This window comes from Cololabis saira, chromosome 2 (genome assembly GCF_033807715.1).
Source record: "Cololabis saira isolate AMF1-May2022 chromosome 2, fColSai1.1, whole genome shotgun sequence".
Classification (NCBI taxonomy): domain Eukaryota; kingdom Metazoa; phylum Chordata; class Actinopteri; order Beloniformes; family Belonidae; genus Cololabis; species Cololabis saira.
In genome coordinates this window covers 32,296,753-32,321,940 of record NC_084588.1, presented here as the reverse complement: position 1 = coordinate 32,321,940, position 25,188 = coordinate 32,296,753, and the positions used below count along the sequence as shown (strand labels likewise).

At 39.9% G+C, this 25,188-nt stretch overlaps 2 protein-coding genes across 6 annotated transcripts; both read left to right on the top strand.

Annotated features, from left to right (window-relative positions):
* The first annotated feature begins 1,535 nt into the window (after window positions 1-1,535).
* myzap (myocardial zonula adherens protein) lies at window positions 1,536-16,880 on the top strand. Of its 5 annotated transcripts, none has more exons than XM_061743649.1 (14): window positions 1,536-2,066; window positions 2,792-2,866; window positions 9,178-9,270; window positions 11,195-11,356; window positions 11,482-11,574; window positions 11,682-11,795; window positions 11,876-12,028; window positions 12,451-12,576; window positions 12,795-12,923; window positions 13,293-13,387; window positions 13,600-13,726; window positions 14,197-14,280; window positions 14,548-14,609; window positions 15,020-16,880. In XM_061743649.1, exons 1-14 carry the CDS (start codon window positions 1,989-1,991, stop codon window positions 15,270-15,272), a joined length of 1,644 nt encoding a protein of 547 aa, XP_061599633.1. In that variant the 5' UTR covers window positions 1,536-1,988; the 3' UTR covers window positions 15,273-16,880. The 5 variants fall into 5 exon arrangements, with proteins under 5 accessions (XP_061599633.1, XP_061599625.1, XP_061599616.1 ...); XM_061743641.1 differs by having other exon boundaries at window positions 1,537-2,066; window positions 14,503-14,609; XM_061743632.1 differs by having other exon boundaries at window positions 1,538-2,066; window positions 14,687-16,880.
* A 1,971-nt stretch (window positions 16,881-18,851) lies between these two features.
* polr2m (RNA polymerase II subunit M) lies at window positions 18,852-24,696 on the top strand. Its single transcript, XM_061710595.1, has 4 exons — window positions 18,852-19,195; window positions 19,761-20,354; window positions 20,493-20,712; window positions 23,784-24,696. The coding sequence occupies exons 1-4, from the start codon at window positions 19,080-19,082 to the stop codon at window positions 23,925-23,927; spliced, it is 1,074 nt and encodes a 357-aa protein (XP_061566579.1). The 5' UTR covers window positions 18,852-19,079; the 3' UTR covers window positions 23,928-24,696.
* Window positions 24,697-25,188: the final 492 nt, after the last annotated feature.

The following is a 25,188-nucleotide window of genomic DNA, read 5'->3' as shown; positions in this document are numbered from 1 at the left end:
GTTTGACAGCTCTCGCGTTGCTGTAGAACAGTACAATTGTTAGTATGGTGTAGAATCAAATCAAGTTTATTTTTATAGCCCTTTACAATAGCCAAAAGGTACCCAAAGTGCTTTATATGAAAGTCCTAAAAAAATAGCCTGCAAAAAAAAACAACACAAAACATAGAACCAATATACAGAAGTGCATTATATTACCTGATAAATGACTTCTCTAGTTGCAGTTAAAAGCTAGACTAAAAAAGGTTGAAGTCCGTGGCAGTGCAAATGTCGATATAAAGAAGTATAAAGTGCCATAAAATGGAAACGCTCAAGTAAAGTATTCTTACATCCATTTGTCCAGACATCCATTATCTATACCTGCTTATGTCTGTTCAGGGTCAGCGGGGTCAGCTGGAGCGGCTGGAGCCATCCCTTCCTGAGTGCATGTTGTTTCTCTACTAGTTGACATGAGGGACATAGTGAGTATGAATGTAACGGTGTATTATAAGAGTGTACTTGTAGACCTGGTTGAGCTTGTTGGACGGCCCTCCTAGCATGAAACCAGTTGCCAAAAACTTACTGATCACAAACAGTGAGAGTGTGATTGAGACATAAAGTGAACAGCACATTTTTACGAGGGGAGACACCCACAAAAATCTGCACATGAATCTGAACCTGAACAAAGGCTGTAGGTCAGTGAGCGGCTCACTGATTATAAAAGTGAAGAAACACTGTTTATTTGATATCTGGTTACTAATTAACCTCACAGTGCTGCAGAAATATCTCTCATGCTGTTCTAAGAGCTTTCTCTTTACATTTGCTTGAGTATTTTGACGTTAACTGATGGCAGAGCTTTGACGAAGTACAGCACGTGGTCAAACAACCTCTTGGCCAGGCAACCATTCATCAACAACTCTGTCTAGTTTCTTTTAAAAGAGAGGGACCGCAGGCCATTCATACAAGGAATGTGACCTGACTTAAAGGATACTTTCTGTCCGTCCGTCAAAAATAGTGGCTAGAACTCACATTGTTATATCGTGCAAAGTCTGCTGAGGTAAAGTATAGCAGTAACATTAAATAGTAATGTCTGGCACACTGCGATCCTATCCATCAATATCCACTATCAACAGTATCAATAATTCATCTGTAGGACTCTCGCACCACTAGGTGCATGATCATCCGTAGTAGAAACAGTTTATTTTAGTTTTATTAAAAGAAGGTACCACATTGATGGTTTCAAATAATTGATTTCAGTTAAAACAGCTACAGTATAAATTGACTCTCTTATAAAATGAAGCCTATAATGTAAACAAAATAAAATAAAATGAAGAAGAAACTTTGAGTTTAACTATTATTTGTTAAAACAGTGTGAAATTGACTGTCTGTTCTGAAATATATGCCACAGAAATGTATTCAGCCACTACTAAAACATTATTACTTCACGTGAAACTGGTTTCTGTGATGTACACGGTGGGCGTCGGCTCCTCCAACTGGCCACTCCTGCTTGATAAGAAGTGAAAGCACCTGTCCCACCCCCTGCCCCACTCCGCCCAGTAACAGTCCAGCTCCCAGGGCAGGGAGGCAGGTGAAACGTTGCCCGACAGGTCTGATGGGAAGGCAGAGACAGTCGGCAACACAGACGCAGGGAGGTGACTGAGTGAATGACACGAGGGTGGTTGTCAGAGCAGTCCGGCTGCAGTCACCACACTTACACTGCTGTGTCTGAGTTGCTGAATGTGGGACTGGATTACACCTGGTCATTTCACTGACACAGAGGGAGGAAACCTCTGAGCCTGAGGGCCCTGCAGAACCCCACCACCACCACCACCACCACCACCTCCAACAGGCCTGACAGAGTGGAATTTCCCTCCTTTCCCCTCGTCTGGGGCTGGGGGCAGATGGTCGCTCTGAGAGCCTGAGCAGACGTCAGGAAGGAGAGTGAGAGGAAGAGTGGGAGGAGGGCTGGAGAGCCAGAGGAAGAGAAGCGAGGAGTGGACAGTAGAGGAGACATGAGTCGTTACGGTTCAAGACGAATCGTTTCCACCAGCACCACCACAACAGAGGACTCTGCAGACTGTTCAAGTGAGGTAAGAAGCCCCAGAGAAGTCAGGACACTGAAACTCTCCCCCTGTCTCTCCTTTCTCTCACCCTCCTCCCATACCAGTCCAGTGGGTTTTCTCCTCCTTTCTGCTTATCCTCTGCTGCTTTTAACTCTGTAACCACTTGCCTCTTGCAGCGAGGTGCATTTTCTCAGTCCCAACTAACAGTTGGTGTCCACTGATCTCTGTGGTGGTGAGTTACTGTTTGTTGTTGGATGTGTTCACAAGCATGTAATGGGAGCTGAGCGTGCAGGAGGCGAGGCTGTCATGTTTATGTGAACGACTCTCTGATGAAACAGGCCTTTGTTCTAAACCAGCTTTTTAATTTATTCCCATGGTTCTCTTATGTTGAATAGCACAAAACTTTACAAAAGGCTCTGTATATATTCTTACTGTGCACCCTTTATTGCATCATTTCAAGTAAATTCAAATCTGACGAAATATCTCATTGGATTCTCCTTTTCTCCCTTGGGGTCAAAATCAAACCGAACATCCACAGCACTATTAATAGTATTAGAGATGTTGCTGTTTTCGTGGTTTCAGAGCATTTACATAAACTTTGTTTTTCTTCTAAGTAGGTGTGGGTCGCTGAGATCTTTATCTGCCCCAGTTTCATCACGTTTTAATTCAAACCATTTCTTTTCTGATGATTACATCATGCAAAATCCATTTGCTTACCTCATTTATTTGACCTTCATCTGTTTGTTTTTCAGAGGAGTTTCAGACGCCTCAGATTAACTCTACATGCAGGAGATAATGGAAGCAAGGAGGCACAAACTGTGGACACAGTGAGTCTAATGTTGCTCTTGGTGAATTTCCAAGCCTGCTCGGTTCAGTAATAGGGTTTAGTTAAACCTCAAAATCTCCCAACTCAATTTGACTTGACAAACCAAATCGAGTAGTGCTCTTACGACCCAAAGTCATCTTATGAAGCGAAATTCTTGAAAGAAAGATGACAGAGCCACTGAGATTTATGTGTCTTTTATCAACTGATCCAGTTACACAATCATGGCAGACAGGCGTGTGTGTGCGCGTGATAAGGCACACACAGCTGTTTTATATTAACTTCAAAGCTCATCTGAGATCTATTTGAGTCTGATCCAAGCAAAGGAAAAAATACAGTAAAATGAGACCTGAGCTGTTTTAGTCCAAATGGCTCGTACTGTAGCGTTAGTCTTTACTCTGTGAAGTGCAGGAGACATTTTGTTTTTCTGTCGCTCTCTGTTTATTTTGACCGTGTGAATTATGAGTGACTGAGTACTGCAGGCCCTGTGGGTGTTTGCTGTGGGTGTCTCTGTCCCAGCCTTTGTTTGTGTTCAGGATTTGGGCCTCAGTTTGATAGTGAGAGTGTGAGAACTAAGAGCAAAACTTCACTTATTGATGTTTCTCAGGAGGATTTGTCCTCTTCCTCCATGCAGAAGCCTGGCAGGTTTGTATGGACCTTGGCCAGGGAGTGTGGGGTTCATCTCATTTCCACGAGTGGCGCTGATAGCGCGCTGAAGCGATCCCTGAATGCGCTTCCCTTTAGGAGGGTGTAACCGTGATTATTAGAACGGATGAAGAGGACAGGCTGACCAGGGGGAAACAGAGTGGAAGGAAAAATGGGCCCAATGCTGATGTGTACTTCAGTCTGTGCAGATGACACAATTCTGCACGTTTAAAGCAGTCAGTTTTAATCCACAATCTGCCTGAGATGTGATGAAAATAGTGGGTTGAAATGTAAAGTAGAAAAGACATTCCAGAAGACTTCAAAAGGTATTAAACCTTAGCAAATTTGGTTGTTTCGTCTCAACAAGGGAACTCTATAGAGACATGAACATGATCTTTTAATATTGCATTTCACAGAAATTACCATTTGTGGTTTATATATATATATTTGATGAGATTTTATATATTAAAAAGGTAGTAGGATAACTATATTAAAAAAAAAGAAAAAATATACTAATTCATCAACATCAAGAACATGAATAATAAAAATGTACTCCCATAAAACCCCTGGACATAGACAAGGTGCAATGATTTCAGAGCTTTAAACTCATTCATTACAAGGGAATAATGCTGAAGTAGAGACTCTAATTTATTCCAACATTAGGTGTCAAAAACCAAAAAGCCTTCTTGCTACAGTTTATGTCATTTTGCAGTTTGCAGAGTATCCGTAGATTGGAGACGGTGACTTTCATGTGTCCTTGTTAAAAGAAAAGACAAATAGGAAGGATTGTTAAGGAACTACAGAACAGACCCAAAAGCAAACTCGGCGATATTGCAACACAAGGATTTATTGAATGTAGTCTGGGATCTGGCAGACGAGGAGCTGAAGCTGAGGGCAGATGGGATGGCTTAAAGGCAGGCGATGTGGTCTGGCTGGAGAGTAGTGGTTGAGCAGGTGGTGGTGATGTGGTCTACAGTAGCTGAAACAACAATCTAGCAAAGACTGGATATAGAGCCGGGGAAGATATACTGCTCGAGTTGAAGAGTGGATTGATTGCAGGTGCGTTGGATTGGTAGCTGCTGATTAGGGGAACGGCCACTCCCAGGGAGAGACAGACAAGACACCGAAGGCGGGGGGGGGAATTGTGGACAAGGATTGATACTGAGAATAGTTTTGTATTAAGCACATGCCAATGGCTGAGGCGTTGGGCACATAAAGACGTCCAGTTAATTTTAAAATAGAGTGCACAGTGGTAAGTAAAGACACTACTGTTGGCAATGAATTTTAGTGCCCTGTCTTACACACTACTCAACATTTGAAGACAATGAGCAGGAGCATTTATATACAGCACATCTCCATAGTCAAGAAAGGCAAAAAGACTTGCACTGTTTTACAAACCTTATAAAGGTTTCAGGTTTTTTTTTTAATACAAAATACTGAATGTGCTCATTAAACAACAGTGATGTTGAAGTAAAAAGCCTAGATATTTAAAAGTACATACCAACTCAATTTGTTTAACATTTCTATTTAAAATCTTTTCGATCTTGCAGTTTTTGAACTGGTAAAAAACAAAAAACACACATTTTGTTTTATCTGCATTTAGAACTCTTGTACTCAAAATATATAGGACAGTCTCATCAGCGTAGAAATGAGAGGGTGGAATTCAAATACTCTCTAAAATTATTTATATAATTAGCAAATGATTGTGGACTCGGCACAGAACCTTGAGGAACCCCCTTTTCACTTGCAATACCTCAGAAAGAATCTTGTACAGTATCTTAATGATTCTCAGCTGATTTGGCTTCAGGAGTCACCATCATTCCTTAATGAAAAGCTGCAGCCCAAACTGAGGAAACTTTGAAGCTTCTCAAATGTATTTAATGAAAATATAGAAGTACTGTTTAAACCTCAAACTGTGCAGAATTAACAGTGTGTTCATACACAAACACAAAATAAAAAGTGCAACATCTGAGAAATAGCTCCAAAAAGACTCAAAAATATATGGCTTTACCTGAGACCTTTACCTAACCTTAAGGCCCAAGAACCACTGAAAATGGGTTTGGAATCCACTTTTTGGGTACCGACCCGCCAGTGAGGATCACTGCTGTGTGTGAACAGTGTGTGTTCTGCTTATGAGATCATTTGCAAACCACCCAACTGCTGGTTGAGAAAAACCAATAGCTTAAAGATGTTTCATTAAGATAATGTGGTCAACAGCTTCAAATACCTTTGGGAAAAAAACAATGAAGAGGGACTGACAGCATTGGATCTTATCGAGAGTGTGACCTTCATGGGAGTAGTACCCTGATGTTTGCAAAAATTTGTATTAAATTGTGATGAGGCAGAGTTGTTGCCCAGAATGTTTACTATGTGTTCATAGACCAAAGAAGCTGTTTAATAGTAGGCGTGATTGAAAGCTCTGCATATTATCATGAATGCTCTGGAGGGTTGTGTTTGTCGGCGCAGAAGAATGTAGTAATGACATCACATCACTGATAACACAGGTGAAATTGTTCTTTACAAGCAGTGTAACTACTCCTGTCCTACCTGTCTATCGGAAACGTTTTATCCACTTGGACGTCTAGAACATGCTCCGGCAGTCATGATAACGAAGAGGAAAAAAATTGTCAAAACTTGTATTGCTTTCTGTTTTCTAATCTTTAAGCTCATTGAGCTTCTCAATTCATGTGTATTTTAAATCTTTTTCTGATAACCCGGTCTTATATTTCTCTTCAGAACTTTGTGTTTATTTCCGAGGTTGTTAAACACAGGTTAAAACACGAGTAAATCTAAAAGTCCCTGTAAAAGAGACCCCCTGAGCTAGAAATGGTAAGTTACTTTGTGCTAGCCTGATAGTTTAGACCCACATTTGGACAGATGTACGGTCTTAAAACGATTCATAGGCCTCCAACAGCACCAATGGTTGCTGCTCAAACTGCCTTTGCACACAGTAGGTTAGTGCTATGACCAATGAGAGCAAGAAACAAGGTGACATATTTAGAGCAACAGGAGTTAGTCAACTAGAGAGCGTGTTGTGTAGAAGAATAAATCCAACTTTTGCCAAAGGCTGTCAGCAAAACAGCAGATTCATCTACCTCGCAAAGCAATGATTCGAGTACCGGTTGTTCAATTTCCAAAGAAAAATCTTTAACTTTCGATGCCAAAGCTGATTTAAACACTGCTGTTCCTCAGCTGCAGCCATCACTGTTTACATTTAGATCAAATCGCCGGTTTGTCATCATCACGTTAAACCTGACCAGAAATTCTCTTGATTTGATTTGATTGGCTCCCCAAGACTTTTGGGTATATTCAAAGAGCTTCAGTGGATGGTAGCCAGACATACCTGCTAAGCAAATTTAGTTGTTGGTATGTTGATATTTCTAGGCTACCTTTGTGCTGCTTTCACTCCAATAACAAAAACAACCATTCGTCCCAAGGTCTCACTGCTGTATGAAATGTTGTTTCACAAAAGAGAGCAGTTGATGTATACATCTCATGTAAAACTGCAGCAGAGCACAGCAGACATAACTTTGATGCAGCTTCCGCAAATCTTAAATGGAAGTCTGTGGATTTGAGGTTAAATAGAGACCACGTGCCCTTCATCTGCTATTTATGTATTCACTTCTCAGCTCTGAGGTATCTGTGCTGAGGCTGAATTTTGCGTAAGGAAAAACTGTTGTTGCAGCACATCAATTATCCTCAGTTTTCAGAAGTGTTTACATGATTTTACTTCTGAGTGACTGCATTTGATACCAGTTATCTCAGAATTAGCCTCCAAATACATCAAATGTAGATTATTGAGCATTGTGATAAAGACATGTTATGCAGAGAATAAGGAGAAAGATGACGACTGAAATGTCCTCTGTCAGCGATATCCATGTTTCAGTAGGAACACTGGTTAAGATTGTTCCTCACGTATAGTAAGAAAGGGTGCGTCCTGCAATTTGACACACCGACTTTGTCATACATGTTGTAATACATCTGCACCATGACACACGAGATACGGAGCTGCTGCATAATGATGCTGCTACATCTACAGCAGTGGAATTCACGTAATTCCTATCAATGAGCTTCATGAGAGGGTTGGGGGTGGGGTTCGGGACTGTAACTCACAACGAGAAAGTCTTCATGTTGTGAGCTAAAGTCCTTCTTTCCTGTTTCTGTTGGAAATAAGGAGAGCAGTCTTTAAATAGTTTTCCATGAGATGACATAGTTCAGGAAGTCAGCTTCAGTTTCTGCAGCGAGCAAAACAATAGCAACCCTGTTTCCCGAATCCACCAAATCTACATGTCTGTTTTGTCACCTACGTAACCCAGGTAAACATCGTCCACCTGTGTGGCCCAATAAAATTCAAAGCTGACTGTCAGTGAGTGACGCTCCAAAAGAGAGCGGCATGGTTGTTAAAACATAAAGATGACTGTTGTTCCCTCACATCTGCTGGAATTCACATCCATCCATTAGTGGGCGTTCACAACCCCTCAACAGCGTGGCTTCTGTAGATTAAGTGGTGCAGAAATGTGAGGCCCGGCCCTGTCCAAGAGACAACACTGGCGTCTTTGTTCGTGCTCCTCACTCTCTGAGAGATACAGGGACTGATGGCTTCTTCTATAAACTCACATCAAACATTGATGTGGGGTCTTTTTAAAAAAAAACTAATCTGCAACATTGTGGCAAAGTTGCAGGTGTGACTTTCTCCTGGCTTGGCTGAAACAGAAGAAAGAAACATTGCAGTGATGAAAGCTTGTAAAAATCAGCAAATTTAAATCTCTGGCAAAGCAGGTTTGAAAGAGTTTATTTATGCATGGGTTACATTTTGGAAGGTTTAATATTGGTTTTCAGAGTGCTGATGGAAGTTTTTATATCAGAGACAAATCTGTTGAAAATCAAATCAAGGATGTTTTTTATTGCAGGAAAAACTTTTTTTTCCCCCCATAGCTGTCAATATCGCTAATTTAATAATTTGATCACACCTACCCACACTCCTAATACTCTCCCACCCTTCAACAGATTTCCAAATATTTATTACATTTAAGCCACAATTTTCTCTCAATTGTAGACACCCTTTTACGAACTCTCCAGGCATGTGAAATACAATATTCACATGCTGTTCCATTAGAAAACGAGTTTAGGAGTTTTCTTGCTCGTATTCTTGTCGAGCAAGAACCTTTTCTGTGAGCAACAAAACAATGACACTCAAGACAGTTTTACTTGAACAGGTTATTATGTCTTGGTTGCAGAAAAAGCTCAGCAGGCAACATTATATTTAAAGGCGTGTTTATTAGACTGACACGACATCTGTCATGAAGATGCGTCACACTTTGTGACAGTTGCCATTGATAATCTTTTGTTCATATATGTTATTTTTTATGCAAAGCTGGCATTGTATGAGATGCCTTTGTTATGACAACCTAACAAATAGCAGACAACAAAACCTGTAGACATAATACAGCAACACCCTGTGACATATAGAAGTATTACACCAATCATGACAACCATCATAAACATTCAAAACATTTTTCATTCAATGAAAATTGTCCAAACAGACAACTCAAACAATAAAAAAATACGTTTTCAAAAACCACTGTTACCACTGTAACAAAAAATCAACACAATACTTTACACCTGGAAGGATGTTAGTCATTTTCATCTGTTGTTATTTTCTGTCTGCAGGCTGGAGTGGAAAAAGGTGTCAAACAAACATGGAAGAAGAAGAACGGGCTGAGCTTCAGGGAGCGGCCCGCTGGGAGGGAGTCGCCCCCGCAGGTAGACGCCCCCATCCATTACATTATAGGCATGTAGACATGTGCTGCTGACGGCCTGAAAAAAACAACAACAACTGTTGGGTGGACAATTCATCATGAGACATTCAGAGACAACAAATGCACATAAATGGAAATTCTTGTGTTTCAAGTGCATCTTTTTTATTCTGAAGATGAAGTTTCTCCTTCATTCAGGTTACTCCTTCAGGAGCAGCTTTTATTAGCGCCACATGAACATTTATAACAAAAGCAATGAGATATGCTACTGTACTTCGGGGACGATCAGGTGCAGAAGTTCAGGATGAATTTAACAACCAATTACATTCATCTGCAAAAATAAATGGAGAAGGAAAAATCCAGAAATAATGGATTCTTTAAGATCCTTAAAGGGAAAGTGCACTGGGGGAAAAATAATTTTCTCTTTTGCTTCTATCTGGGTTTTGTTTTTACAAGCGTAAATGATCATGTTTTAGAGACTTCAGCATATATAGTTTCCACCTTAGTGTGCATTTTGCCATTTGATTCTGTATGTCAGGAATGCCTTTTACTGGCACTTGGAAAATAAAGAAAAGAAATCTAAGCTTCTAGACCTCCTGAGCTGATAAGAGCGGGAAAGCGTCTGTGGTTGCATCTTCAGTAGTTGGATAATTGAGTCCTATTTCCAGCAACAAAGACACTCTGCTTCAGCTGACATGTCCTGCTTTTTTTCCAAGAACATTGCCAAGTTCTGGCATGTATGACCAGAGCTGCCAGGATCAAATATTGCAGCTTCATTTACGTCTCTGTTGCTGAATCCATCTCTTGCAAGTGTTCATGTGTGCAAGTTTATAGCGAAGTATCTAGCTGATAATGACCAAGGCTCCCTTGAGAAAGAGATCTCGTAATCCCAATGGGAGTTACCTGGTAAATAAAAGTTACAGTAATACCATTTTACAAGGAGTATATCATTATTGTTTAGATCCAGCCACAAATTGGAGGCCCTTGTCGTTTCTGATGATGATTGTTTCTTTCTATGCATTAATACAGTTGAAGGGTTGTGTCTCACTGAAAGAAATAGTTCCTATATTTATCTGGTCATCACAAAGCTTTTGGATGTTCTTGAGAAAATGGGTCATAATTCCTGGACAGAGATGATGCTATTCATCAAGTATTTCATTTTTATTTTTTTTTATTTTATTTTTTTTTAAACCTCAGTCCCTCTGACACCCTGTTCCATTATAGTTTAGCAGGCGCAAAAATCTCTGCAGCCCAATTTGGAGCTAAACATTTCAAATGGACAAGAAAAGATCCAAGAAAAAATGTGCTTACACTTTAATTTGGAGATGAACATTCTCTTTAAATATGAATAATTGTTAGCTGCCGGCGGTCTCGGGGGAAATAGACTACATTTTTGACGTGGACATGTCAAAATCAATCTCTGAGTAATGGCCTAAAAAGCATCAAGCTGCAGGCCTATAGGATCAATAATATTGCCTTCAAATTGCCTTCACACTGAAATATTTATAGACATTTGATCTCTAAGTTACTGTTCATTTATTTATTTGCACCCTTGACTACTGTTTTTCAGTTATTGCATTGTGCAAGTCCTACACTGTCCCTGTGCCAGCTGACCCTTGTTTTCATTGGCTGACAGAAGTACAATAGGCAGAAATGGTAGGAGCTCATGTACCAGGTTGCAGAAACACGACACCATTGATGCACTCTGCAGCTTTTTTAGCTGCTTGTCACCAGCCTCCTGTTTCAAGTGCTCAGCAGCAGCGGTGCTGGAAACAAGTACACATACAGTAGGCATGTGCGTCCACAGGCGGACATACGCACCTAAAAGTGAGCCGTTCCACAAGCAAATGTACAAAGTCAGTGCCTGTATATGTGGGCCTTAGTGGAGGGTGGCTGCAGAAACCTGACCGGTGCTGTCCTGTCCCCCTCAGCAACTCCGAGACACAACCAATGGGATGCCAGCGACCTCACTGCATCATGGGCCTAAAGTGTACGGTGTAGTACAGAGGACGAGCTCGGGAAGACAACAGGAGGTGATGGCGCGTGGGTGGACAATGAATCACCTTCAGGATGAGATGAAGTATATCAGGGAGGTGAGTGGGAACTAAGAAAACAAGCAGCCAAATGTGCAGTTGTTGCATCTTTACTTTACAGCTTGTCAACAAGACTTAAGTTTCTGTCCTGATCATATCTGCATGTTTCTGGTTTCTGTGTACAGGTCAGAGACTCTCTGGAGAAGGTTAGAGAGCGCATGTATGGACAGTTTGGCGGAATGCAGCAATCAATGGAGAAGCTTTCACAAGAAATCAGGGTAATGAATTATGTAACAACATGTGACTGGATGCCCAGAACGGCCTCATCAAACCCCCAGCCTGGGAAGCTGTTAATGAATCAATGCAAATAAACTTGTTTCTGCAGACTGCCAACTCACAGCGGAGGAGCCTGGAGTCAGAGGTGAAGGTCCGAACGGCAGCAATGGAGAGCTTTGACCAGATGAACAACTCCCTTGTATCGTCGAACATCGGCCTGCAGGTAAACAAATCAGTGTCGAAGACGTTTTCATTCATTACAGACATGGTAAGTTCGGCAAGTAAAATATGCTTCTTTTGCAGAAATCCCTTTTGGAGAACTGTCAGAACCGAATGAGCACGAGAGAAGAGGTGAAGAGTTTGCGGAGCACCTGTGAGAAAACACAAGGACAGCTCAGGGACAAGGAGCGGGAGCTGGCTGCAGCACAGACCGAGAACCAAACGCTTAGACTTCAGGTAATCCTGCGAGGGCACATGAGCTCTCTGTCTGCAGGTATGTCTCCTGCGAGTGGATGTAAAGAAGTGGGAGATTTGGCATGTTGTGGAAAATGAACGGAGAGGAAGAGGATACCGTGCGTGTCAGCCACAGGACATACAGATGCTTCCCATTTGAAAATCTGGTTTTCCTTGTAATTGTAATAAAGTCTTACTGATCATCAAAAGAGCCCCAACACGCTGAGGGCCCCACAATCTCAAAGAGCTACGGCACCTGAGAAACAATAGATAAATCAGTGTGCTTTGATATAACAGGTGTGGTAACATTTCACCTCGCTGCAGCACAGGAACACATCAGCTGCACCTCCACCTTCTAGTCTGGTGTCCTTATGAAGTAGTCAAAAGGGTGTGCTCTTAAATCTGCTTTCCTGTGGATTGTCCAGATGGAGTGTTCACGTGAGGCAAGCACTCGGGCGCTGCAGGAGCTCTCGGCGACGCTGCAGAGGGAGTACGAGGAAAAGCTGCAGGAGGAACGGCGGAAACACAGGGAGGAGATTGAAAACCTACAGGTCTGCATTCTTTGCTGATTGGTCACATGGCCACACTCTTTCTGCTGATAATAGAAACAGGAAAGGACTGAGGTATGATGATTATTTATGGAGATTTAAAGTCAAACATTGCAGATTAAGCTGCAAATTATAATTCACTAAATTCGTAATCATTCAAAGACAAGAAAGCCAACAGTTTAACAGCAAGCAGACTAGCAGAAGTATTTATTTTCTCACAGGCCCAACTTGATGAGTACATCAGACGACTGGAGGAAGCTGAGAGAAACATCCAGATGGCGGAGGCCAAGATCGCTGAGAGGGACCAGCGAATCATAGAAGTTGAGCGTCTTCTGGACTGTATGGGAAAGGTAAATCCAGTTTTAACATGATAAATATCTAGCACTACTTCCTGCATCTCCCCATCTCTCCATCTTGAAATGTTCATGCCTTACATACAGTATTAATTGCTTTTTGGTCAGTGGCCTGTTTTCTGAAACAAATACTCTGGTTTTACACCCATATTAGACTTTAGGAAGTTATGACTGGGGATATGTATTTCATATCTTCCACTGAACGTGTCACAGACCTCACAGATGAACCAGTTTCCTCACTTGAATGACTTTCTCAGAGTAATAAAAACTAGCGTACAAAGTGCTGTGAGAATCTGACCTGGTTTTGATTTGTGTTCAACCGCTGTGTCAAAACAAATCTGAGAAACGGAAGTATGATTTCCACAGGAAAAGGGTCAACTTCAAAAGAAGCTGCAGGAATGTGAAGAGCGTCTCCGTCACATGGAGCTGACAGACACAACGGATGCAACTGTTGTCAAAAGGTACAAATTAAAGATCCATTTACTCACAGGTGCATGCGCTCGCTCTCAGTCATTTCATGGTGTTGGAGGAACTTCAAAGATTTCAATTGGCAAAACTTTCAAAATCAAAAGTGAACTTTAATTTTTATTTATATTTTTTAACAAGAAGGACTTAAAATGTAATTAATGTTTGCACATTAGTCATGTACTCATTTTTCCCTTTGAATGTTGAGGCCATATGTGGTTGTTTTTAGGTCTAAAGAGCTTCAGGGTGAAACCAACGATCTCCGAGAGAGAATCAAACACTTGAACGACATGGTGTTCTGCCAGCAAAGGAAAGTCAAAGGAATGATTGAGGAGGTGAGCAGGATTTATTGACCAGAGCAGATACCGGCAGTATGGCAGCGACTGATAAACATGTGCTGTACATTAGCTGAAGCAGTAGGTGCAGGATGGCCATCCAGGATATTTAGAAATTCAAAAGCACGCAAGCAGTTTAAATCTTCCTCTGACTTAAATTTAATTGAAGGCAGGGTGTCATTCTGGTGTAACGATTCAGATTCTTACGTCTTTTGGCTTCGTAACTTAGACAGTATTTTAAATAGTTCACAGGAGGTAAACTGATTGAGCAAAAATGTGTAACTTGCTTACAATTAAGTTTGTTTGCCTTTCCTGTTTTGAAGTCTGTAATTAAGACCCAAGGTTTCAAATGATTTGCAGGAAATTACAGACGCCAGGAACTCCAACAATCAAGCATTACTGTCAACAGTCCAAAAATGTCTGATTACAAAAATCACAATAACTGTTTTCAATCAAATGCCTTCATACAGGTTCAATCCCTCCGAGCTCAAGTGGCTCAGAAGGATATGTTCATCTCAGAGCTCCTGGACAGGATTGCAATAGTGGAGTGTGAGGTGAGATAAAACTGAATTGTGGGTTTACTTTGCGTTTCAATGATGGTGTGCTGTGGTAATCTGCTGCATGGCTTCAGATGATTCTGAGGATATCCTGAACTATCGGCCTGTGTGGTTTCCTTATGCTGACGCACCCCTTGAGTTGCCTTTGCCATGTAAAGCGGCTGCGGTCCCTTGCATGTTGATGAGCTGACGGCGTTTTCCCTCTTTCCCTTTTTCTAGAATAATGAATTAGAAGACAAGCTGAAGTATTTTATGTCTACACAGAGTAGGCCACAAGAGGTTTTGGAGAGAAGAGATATAGGAGTAGGCTGTGATCTGCCTCCCAGGTAGGAAGAAATATAGTTTTGTAGTGTTTAATCAAGTGTGGTGCTCGTTTCTCACCCTGATGTCTGTGAATCTGCAGACGTGAAGCACAGAGGAATGATGTTGAACCTGTTCAGTGCGAACCTGCTCACCCTCATTCCATGCAACTGCCATCACCAGTCACAGCTTCATCACCCACTCAGCCTTCATCACCCATCAGACCTCCATCACCCCCACAAAGGCCTTCCCCAGTACAACCCTCATCCCCAACACAACCCTCATCCCCAACACAACCCTCTTCTCCATCCTTCCCTCTCCTACATTCATCACCCTACCTAACCCTGCACACCCAGCCAAGGACGTTCAAGGCTAATAACCCTCCACCCAGCAGGTTGGACTCCAGTTTACTGAGATACACTCCTTGTCAATACAGCCGTTTCCTGCAGTCCAGCTCCTCTGCGCCGAGCGCTACGTCTTCCTGCAACCACCAGTCTGAGTCAGAATCTGATGTGAACACGGTCCAGGCTGGAAGAGACGAGGTCGACACAGAGACAGAAACTAGCACGCAATCACGTATAGCAGAGGCCGCCTCATCCCCGCCCTCACCTCAGAAAGCAAGAGCATCCCGGGTTTATACACCATTCATGAAACTTATGGAAATCACAGCAAAGATTAACATTGAGTAATCCTTAATTTTCCCATTTTGGGAAATTCAAGAGTCAATATCTAAATATAGAGGTGAGAACTCAAACCTTTGATGGCAACCATGTTCACTGTGTTAAAAAAAACAAGATATAAATATATATATGATATAGATATACAGTATATAGATATATAAATAATACCATGGCTGAATTGACTCATGTTTTCTATTTTAGTTCAATACAACGTATTTCCTAGGTTGGTCAATCATATTTTAACTTAAAATGCCCAATTTTTTTCTGAGGCCACTTTAGAAACCATCAATCCTCTATATTGGCAGCTGTAACTTTAAATGGATATTAAATTGAATAAATTGAAAGATGATCCAATTATGTTTTTATAGAAAAAAAGGGATTGGCAGGTAACTCTGTCAAACCTGAGCCCAGGTTGTTTCTAAGAAGAACACTCTTGAGTTAAAACAACCCCTATTAGATGATAAAAACTGTAAACTTTTATTAGGGACAAAAACAAAACATTTTTGAGTGTCAGCCTAGGTCGACACGCTGTGCCACTGCGGCTCTGACTCCGGAGACCCGCCGCCAATAACTTTTTACGGCGAACTGATTCAAGTTATAGGCCCTTCATTTACCTATCAATTTCCCTACAGAAGTCCAATTCTTGTGGATCTTTCCTCTTCAACACCAACCATGGCTCCAGAGTAATGCAGCCCCGGTAAAGCTTGAGAGTGGGATAAATCATCTTTTCTTCTGCTCAAAAAGAAATAACTCCTACAATATATATTTGACCCTTCAAAGCTCAGTTGCCTTCAGTTTTTATTTAATTCCTAATAATGCTTTTAAAAATCACCAGAGCAGTCGTATCTGTTAGCAGGATGTGATTTCAGTAGTTTCTCTCTGGGGTGGAGACGACTGTTCAAGTCAATGATGTAAAAATTCAGCTCATGTTTGCACATATGGTAATAATGAATTTCTCTCTGTGAAGGGTGTAAAGAATGATTTTAGAATAATTTCCTGAAGAATTATTGTTTTTTTTGTTCACATTGAATGTAGCTATGTAACTTAGCATTGAGTCATATGTGAAGGTTGGTTATGTATGTATTTTCCTATCATTTTATATTTTCTCTGTGAACATTAAATATTATTTTGCTAATGTCACATTATGTAAATAATATTTATTAACATGCTTTGTGCCTTTGGAGAGAGCCTAGAATCTGTAAATTGTGATGGGAATCAATCTCTGAATTGGCAATGGGATAAAAGGATATTATAAGCGTCCATGTTTGTTATAAACTTTTACGATCACTAACAGGTATTGTTGAATATAGGTTACTGCCATTTCTGAGCCATGGGCACTGGGATTGTTTATATCTTGTATACTGCTGTTTTAAACTTTGTTTAAAAGGGCTTTATGATGTGCCTTTTCTTACCAATACATATCAAATAAACTAATGACGAAAGTTGAGAATGTTTGGATAATAAAGACTATGCAAGGGTTCTGCTTGTGTCAAGAAGTGAGTCACAGTCATAAAACTGATTTATCCCTTGCCTGCTTAAAGATTCAGTCGCTCACTTTTAAATACACTTTATACCTAAATTAAACTCAAGACAGACTTGAACTAGATTCATACTGTATACTGTGTGTGATGGTCTTCTTTTTATTATTTTTTACAAAAGTTGTTCACTCTACACAGCCCTCTGTATTAAATCAGAGTTGCAAAAATGAGACAAAATGCAAGTTTGAGCATTTATTCTTATCAGTAATTAAAATCATTCCATTATTCACTGAAAAGCTTTTCAATATCTCTGAGAGATATGTGCAGTAGATAAAAGCAGGAAGGCAAAACTAGACATTTGGCAGACTTAAGCTTGGGATAAAGTATAGTGAAGCCTTCACATTATAGTGGCTTGAAAGATAGGAGGCGTGTTTCAATGGGTTCCAGGAGGTTTGATATTAACATATGGAGAGTATCAGTTTTTACTGTGCCCAGTATGATTTGAGTTCAAACACTGAGCACAGAGAAGAGAAGCATGCATCAGAAAAGTATAGGACAGGTATGTTTTGTATACAAGTAACAAATATAAAGTCTTCTGAGATTTAATTCCAACTTTACAGCTGCATGCAGAGTTGATTTTAACTGACTGTGAACTCTGACAGGGTTTAGAAAGGATACAGCTGTAACTTTTTAGTTGAAGTGTGGGTCATTGCCTATTGAGCTGAATGAGAAATGGTTTGGCACAGTGGCTGGAAAACACCAAGGCAGGAAATGCAGCTGTGGAAACTCTGAGACTGCGAAGCCTGTAAAGTTCAGACTTACCACAGTGATTACGAAGAAACCGACAAATGACAAGTGATAGGTCCCCAAGAGAGCTTAACAAAACAAAACACGTATTAGATCATATCTTAGCAAAACGGAAAAGGTAATACTATTGGTTCAATCACCCCCTGCTGCCTCTGGTTTCACAACACGAAATGCATTTTGCTACATGCACAGTCAAACTGACACAGGGTTACAGCCTATTGTCTTAAATCAGTCAACATCTCTCTGATATATGCAGGGCTCATAGGGCCACAGTTACAGACACTCTGGGTCTTTTTTAAAGTGTTTTAAGAGTGATATATATCACTCATAAACACATTAGTTACATATACATATAGTTTTATATATATATATATATATATATATATGTACAGAAAAAATATACGTATATAACTAATGTCTTTAAGAGTGATATATATCACTCTTAAAGACATTAGTTATATATATATATATATATATATATATATATATATATATATATATATATGTATGTGTATGTATGTATGTATGTATGTATGTATGTATGTATGTATGTATGTATGTATGTATGTATGTATGTATGTATGTATGTATGTATGTATATATATATATATATATATATATATATATATATATATATATATATATATATATATATATATATATATATATATATATATATATATATATATATATTTGGTGTAATTATACCACCTCCAAGCTAAAGAGGTTGCAGGTAGCACATAATGATGCGTTCAGGATCCTCCTTAAGCTTCCAAGATGGACAATTTGTTAATTGTTATGTCCCCACCTTCCATGCTCTGTTGAGGAATTTTATGTTTAAATGTATGCGTCGACTCCATGAGTCAAAAATTATCTAAATTATCTAATAACTGCACTCACTAACATCAAACGAGCGATACAAGGTACACATCTGGACTATGGAAACATTGGAACAGATGTTTGCATGTATTTTAATGTGTTACCTGTAATTTTTATGTATTTTTGTGTGTTTCATATGGAATATATATATATATATATATATATATATATATATATATATATATATATATATATATATATATATGAATACTTTGTTACAGACTCAAAAGATTCCATATAAAATCTTTATTAAACTCGAAAATCATTGAGGGCGAGCCCTCATTTACAATGACGTTGAGCAAATACAAAAGTAAAAAAAAAAATAATAATAATATTTGGCCACAAGAGGGCAGCAAATCAGCTAGCTTGGTTTTACACCGTAGCTTCATGCTGGTGAGGTGCAGTACCGTGTGCTGGACAGAGGCGGCAGTAGAGCGCTACTTACAATAGTTCACTTCCGCACCCGAAGAAGAAACAAGACTACTTTGAAATGTTGTGGCGACATGTGCAAAGCGGTGTGAAATCCACCTCTTGAATACGTTTCTGGATCTGGTTGAGAATAAACGACACGCCATTTGTTATTGGTTTCACTTTGGTAACTTTTGCCAGTGATCTTGCGGATGGCCGCGGCTGTTGTGTGTTTGTAGCAGGGATGTCCTCGCCGTGGAGGGACACGGAGCGCCAGGTTCCCCGGACAGAGCTGAGCCAGCAGAGCAGAGCTGAGCTGCAGGAGCTGCTGCTGCGACACCAAAACATCCTCAACAACAAGTACGTTTATGCTGCACCTTCTGTATGCACATCAACCCAGCTACCGAGTTCAGAAATAATATAATAGTTGCGCCCTGCCCGCGGTAATAAACCTTTAAATACATTCTATACCCCTCTTTGTGGGGGGAAATAAAGTAAAACCAAGATTTGTCCAAAAAAAGTCCAATAATAAAACTTAAAACATACAGTAATAATAAAATCTCAGCGCAAAGAAGGTACTGTAAGAAGCAGCTGATTAACTGATAACTATAAATGCATCTTAAAAAGTCACAAGGTTGACAAAGTCATACAGATGACTTTTTTGCTATTGGTAAAGTGTTTTATGTATTTGACCGGATACCAGGGTTACACGATATCAGAAAAAGAAGGTAATAAACTAATACTGCTGAGATACAAATGCTTATGACTTCATATAAGGATAATGAGTTGCTGAATCTTCACAGAAAGTGTGTATTTGGGTCAGATTTAAAGAAAAATGTCAATTTGTTAGACTGATGTCATTAACCGCGAATGGAAAGATTATTAAATATGTATCATGCATGCACTGATAGATTTGTTTCTGCAGGAAACTGTTGCAGACTCTTCCCGACAAAGGTAAAAAGGTTAAAGACCTTGTAGAGAATGTACTTCTTGCCATTGAAAAGCGCGATGAAGAGGAGAGGAGGCACAGCCTGATAACTGCAGCCAGGACAGAGTTGCAGTCCAAATACCAGCAGGCTTTCACTAACCAGCAGCGTGGTTTCTCCACAACACCAGCATCTTTGGAGCCAAACAGGAGGAATAAGGATTCTGCAGGACATGTCGTACAAGAGAGGGAGACCTCATCTGTCTCTACAGATTTGCAGGAAAACACCACTTTGGACAAGCAACAGGACCAGTCTCTCTCCAGAGCAGCTCTTGTTGAAACCATGGAAACGGGTGCTGCTGCTGGGGTCTCTCTGACATCTAGGGAGACTAAAGAGGAGGAACTTGTCGAAGCGTTGGACAGTGTTAGGCTGTCAGAAACTGATACTGGAGAATCCAAAGAACATTTAATCAGCAGTGTAAAAGACAATTACTTTCTCCTGAAGCAGCCACCAAAAACACCTCACTATATAACTGTCCTGAATAAAGCAGAGACATCATCAGCTCCCAGAAGGCAAAAGTTCAAACCGAATCAGTGAGTGGACCTTGTTTCATTATCATATTATCATCTTCCTGAACAGTTCCTCTGTTTGTAGTAACATTTTGCATCAAAGTATGTGATTTTCCTTCAGTTCTAGCTCTTGTTAATGACTTGTCCTAATCATATTTCCAGGTTGGCAAGAAATAACATTTCTCCGTCAGGATCCTCGTCACCTGGCCTTTCACCTGGAAGGTCGTCACCGCTCTCTACTCAGGCCAGGAGGGAGCGAGACAGAAAACATCTGGATGACATCACTGCAGCCAAACTCCCTCCTCTCCACCACAGTCCAGCACAACTTTTGTCTCTGGAGGAGTCATCCGTCCTCCTGAGAGAACAAACCAAACGGCAGCAGGTGAGTGCAGCTGAAACCTCACAGACATAACCATCACATATAAGCGGTATTCACACAGCAGCTGCAGCTCTGCTCTTTTCTAGAGTTGCTCAGATATCTGATACTCTCTAACTGCTGGAGCTGCATTTTGTGATGCATTCAAACCAAGTGAGAGGAGTGCAGACATGTGAGAGGCAACTAGTGAAGTACACATGTTTGATACTGAACAAGACAGCTGCATGAGAGCGTACGAGTTGATGTTTGCTACACTGACTGAGAAGTGTGCAACTTCTAAAGATCTAAAGTAACTTGTATACCAGTTGGGAGGAAAAAATAAATGTAAAGAAAGAAAGAAACTCTTTAGAAAAGAGTTTTGTTTATGTAATAATTGCTCGGGGGTCATGTTCTGGGTCTCTGGAAAGCGTCTAGAGCAGTGTTTCCCAACCCTGGTCCTCAAGGCCCACTGTCCTGCATGTTTTAGATGTTACCCTGCTTCAGCACACCGTGATACAAGTAGCTGTGTCATCAACAGAATTGTGCAGACCTTGATGACAAGCTAATTAGGACCATTAATTAGAATCAGGTGTGCTGAAGCAGGGTAACATCTAAAACATGCAGGACAGTGGGCCTCGAGGACCAGGGTTGGGAAACACTGGTCTAGAGACAACATTAGTTGTATTAGATGCTATACAAATAAAATTGAATTGAAAAATTTAATTTAACAAGAGTATAACTTTCACTCAGTTTAAATTGTGCTACACAGCTGAAGCTTTCAGCATGTTTTTATGCCTTTAATGGCTAAAATGAACTTAGATTTACTACAGATGATGTTCAAGGCTGCAAGTGAGTAAGAAATAGAAAAGAGGAAGAAAAAAAATTCCAGCCACCTAGCGAATGAATTCCCGGATATCTGAGTGTTTGAGTTCAGCCCCACTTATACAGCAGCTAATATTTATGACAAATGTACACAAGAGTTGCTGCTTCATTCTCATAATCAAATAGTTTTCTGCTGATCTACTATGTTTTACATTCTCATGTTGATATTGTTGGTATTTTCAGATACACATGGTATTGATATCAGCATGAAAACAGTTATCAGTATGAAGGTCTGGCGGCTCGCGATATGCTGTAAACAACAGAACATCATTGCATCATGTGTGTCCTCTGTGATCTTCCCAGGCAGTTCCCCAGATATTTTTTCTGTGGTTAGAAATCATCTCCAGTGTAGTATCTCACATTGTTTTTATTTATATATTTATTTTAATTTCACCAGAAATGTTTGTTGTTAATGTCTAAAGATGTCCATAAAATCTATATTTTCATTGGCTTAATGTGCACTTTTTCCTTTGACCACATAAATAAGGTTACTCACTCACTCTGCTACGTGGGAAGAGTTGAATTGTTTCTCACAATATGTAACATTTCATGAACATTTGTGGACCGAAAGTACAAAAAACATCCTTAAGTTACAGAAATTAAGCAACTGCATGTGCGTGCAGAGTTTCCAGTGCATGCGAGATGCAAAATTATAGTCCAGTCTGAGTGACAAACCGTCTTTAGAGCAGGGTAGCCAACGCAGTGCCCACAGGCTCTGCTCTAAAAACAGCAGTAATCAATGTCTAAAATGTATTGCTATTGTTTTTAAATCCTGTTTTCATTTATGTAGATTTATATATAAACTTATGAACCTTTTCGGGTCAAATGTAAAAACTGTGCAAAACTATTCTCCACCTTACTCACCCATTTTCACAGTGACAATTTTCTTTTTTTTACATAACTGATCATTTCTACGGACATGAGACATAGTTGGTGATTTACTAGACGTGTTACAGTTATTGAGTTTAGTATAAATGGGACTTGATTTGAAGATGTTAATGATTTGCTTCCAAAATGTTACAGAACTGATTGTTTGAAAAATTGAAAAAATTAAATGGATTAAGAATTAGAAAAAATAAGTTTCATGCTGAAATATGATTCCTACTATGATAAATCATTTTGATAATTATTGTGAGGAAATGTTGAGGCAGCGCTTTTAATAAGTGAATATCAATTATTGTCATCAAAGGAAAAACCCTTCAATCCACAAGTAGCCCTTTGGGTTGTTCAGTATCCTTGAAGTAACTCAATTTCAAAAAGGTTGGTGGCCCCTGCTTTAGAGATACTCAAACTTGCAGGAATCATGCTGCTACTCTTACATTGTTCCTTGACACTTAATATCTTCAGTCACAAAAGAAATGTGACATTTGTGCTTCAAAGTAATCCTCAAGCAGTTTCAACTCAGCCCATCACCTGGCCCTCCTTCGTGGTGCAGGCTCAGCTGATGATAACCTTGTGTTTGTTTTAACTAGAACACAAAAGTGTTGTCTGTGTTTGTGAAGCTGTTCTAAATATGGCACGATGTGCACGCGATCTAAAGTAACTTGTATACCAGTGGGGAGAAAAAAAACAGCCTTCCTAAAAATAAATGAAAAGAAAACAGACTGAGTTTAACATCCTTCGACTTTTTACTCAGTTTAAAGTTCAAGCAAAAAACAAACTAAACTGTAATAGTTCTTATTTTCAGAAATCTTTCATTTTGGATAAAATGGCAACAAATAGTTTTTACTTAAATGTTATTACAACTGGAAGTGCAGTTTTGGTGTTTTGGTCAATAGTTGAGGTCGAAGACTTGATAATTAGTCATTATGCTACACAAGATTGTGTTGTGATATTTCAAAAGCAGTCCTTTAAACCTCTTCAAAGAAAACAATAATTAATAGATATTGAGACCTAATATAAATCTGCTGTTGTGGTGGAATGTTTTTGAAGGAATTCAAACTTTCAAATCAATAGAATTCCAACTTGTGACATTTTTATTGAATCCTTTTGAAATCAGCATCAGTTCCCATCGTGGGCTCTAGAGGGCGGCATTCAGGCACTGCGTATCTCTTCACATGTTGAGTAATCAGATCCAAACATCAAAGTGTCCTGTTGTCAGCTTAAAGACAGACTTATTATCAGTCATACTTTAATAGCCATGGCTGTGCTGGATATTTTTTCTTTTTACCAGCCTTTTCATGTCAGATTTCCCTTCATCTTGTGTTTAATTTCAGGAGTTGCATGCCAAGCTGGCAGCCCAGAAACTGTCTCAGGGACTGAAAATCTCCATGGGGAGCTACACTCCTGACGGTGGCCCCATGGCTGCCTACAGAGAAGTTAACGATGAAGAAACCCAGCTCTCCTCTGAGGAGGACTGATACTGGAGGGCCGGCCGGGGAAACCGGTACAACCTTGACCGCGATGGGAACAGCCTTTGGAACTCATGATGAACCATCAGGCAGGATTTTTAGTCCCAGAGGTGGCTGAGTGTAAATGTTGGTATCTCAGACTCAGAAACTTGACTGTCAAGTTTGGAAACTAGATCATTTAATTTTATTTCATTTAGTGTTGCGGTGAGTTGTTTCCAAGTCTTGACATCATGGTTTTCAGAGCTTGGGGGTGCTGTACTTTGAGAATGTTGATAATGATTTGCACTTAAAGCTCATTAATGTGTGGAGCTGCGTTTACAGTTTTATCCAGGAAACCCAAATTGTATAAAAATTGTGTCAGAATGAATATGAACTATAACCTTATGAATACATCTGATCGCCCAGATGTTTATGTAAAGATGGCTGGGGTGGATGCTGTGGGTAAAATTATTGTTAGAAGATCCTACTTTTTCTTGACTAACATGACCTGGCTGACTGACAATAAAGGGAATGGTTTTCTTGTCAATATCTAATTTACCCCACAATTTACAAGCTTAAAGTTGCATGTTCATTTTTATTCTTTATTGTTGATGAATAAAAATGTCATCTTTGGAGAAGCACAGTTGAGTGGACACCTCATATCTCAGTGTTCTGTCATTTTTTCAAATTCTTTTCATAAGTCATTGCTACTGGTTACCCATCATCTGCCAATAGTTTGAAACAAATGAGAGGTTTTATTCAGTTCAGGACTGAACCTCATAAATCTGATCCCCAAATCCTTCAGGAACACCACCGAACTTCAGACTGCATCCATCTGGGGCGATGTGCTGCTCAAGGATTAACTTAAATCCACCAGTGTTGCCTGACGGTGTCGGCTCAGAAAAAGCAGTGTTTAGTTACTTTAATAACACGTTTTTCTCAGTTATATCTACTGAAAATGAACTGATTTGAACACAGTTTTGCAGCTGACAGCTGCGTTATGGGATAAATGTTACTCACATGGTGCTCTACTGCATGAAACACCCAGGTCACCGTTTTCCTCACGATATTACAAACTGCATTTTATTTCCTGCACAGATTGTGGCATTTTAGGTATCATGCAGTTGTGGCACTGAGGACTGAGCTCCAGCCTGCTTTTAAAACTGCACAGACAGTAGAGCAGCACTTTGCTTTGCTGTTGCTTTTATCGTAAATCTATTTATCACCATCTATGTATCAATTGTGCAGGAATTAAGATGCACATTGCAAATGAAGAGTAAACTTGTGTAAA

Bases quoted from the DNA above. Each gene is read 5' to 3' on its own strand.
- myzap (XM_061743616.1), top strand. From the start codon at position 1,989: ATGAGTCGTTACGGTTCAAGACGAATCGTTTCCACCAGCACCACCACA. The intron at 11,796-11,875 runs GTAAACAAATCA...CTTCTTTTGCAG, and splicing joins CGTCGAACATCGGCCTGCAG to AAATCCCTTTTGGAGAACTG. The intron at 14,610-14,686 runs GTAGGAAGAAAT...GTGAATCTGCAG, and splicing joins GGCTGTGATCTGCCTCCCAG to ACGTGAAGCACAGAGGAATG.
- polr2m (XM_061710595.1), top strand. From the start codon at position 19,080: ATGTCCTCGCCGTGGAGGGACACGGAGCGCCAGGTTCCCCGGACAGAG. The intron at 20,355-20,492 runs GTGAGTGGACCT...TCATATTTCCAG, and splicing joins CAAAAGTTCAAACCGAATCA to GTTGGCAAGAAATAACATTT. The intron at 20,713-23,783 runs GTGAGTGCAGCT...GTTTAATTTCAG, and splicing joins AACAAACCAAACGGCAGCAG to GAGTTGCATGCCAAGCTGGC.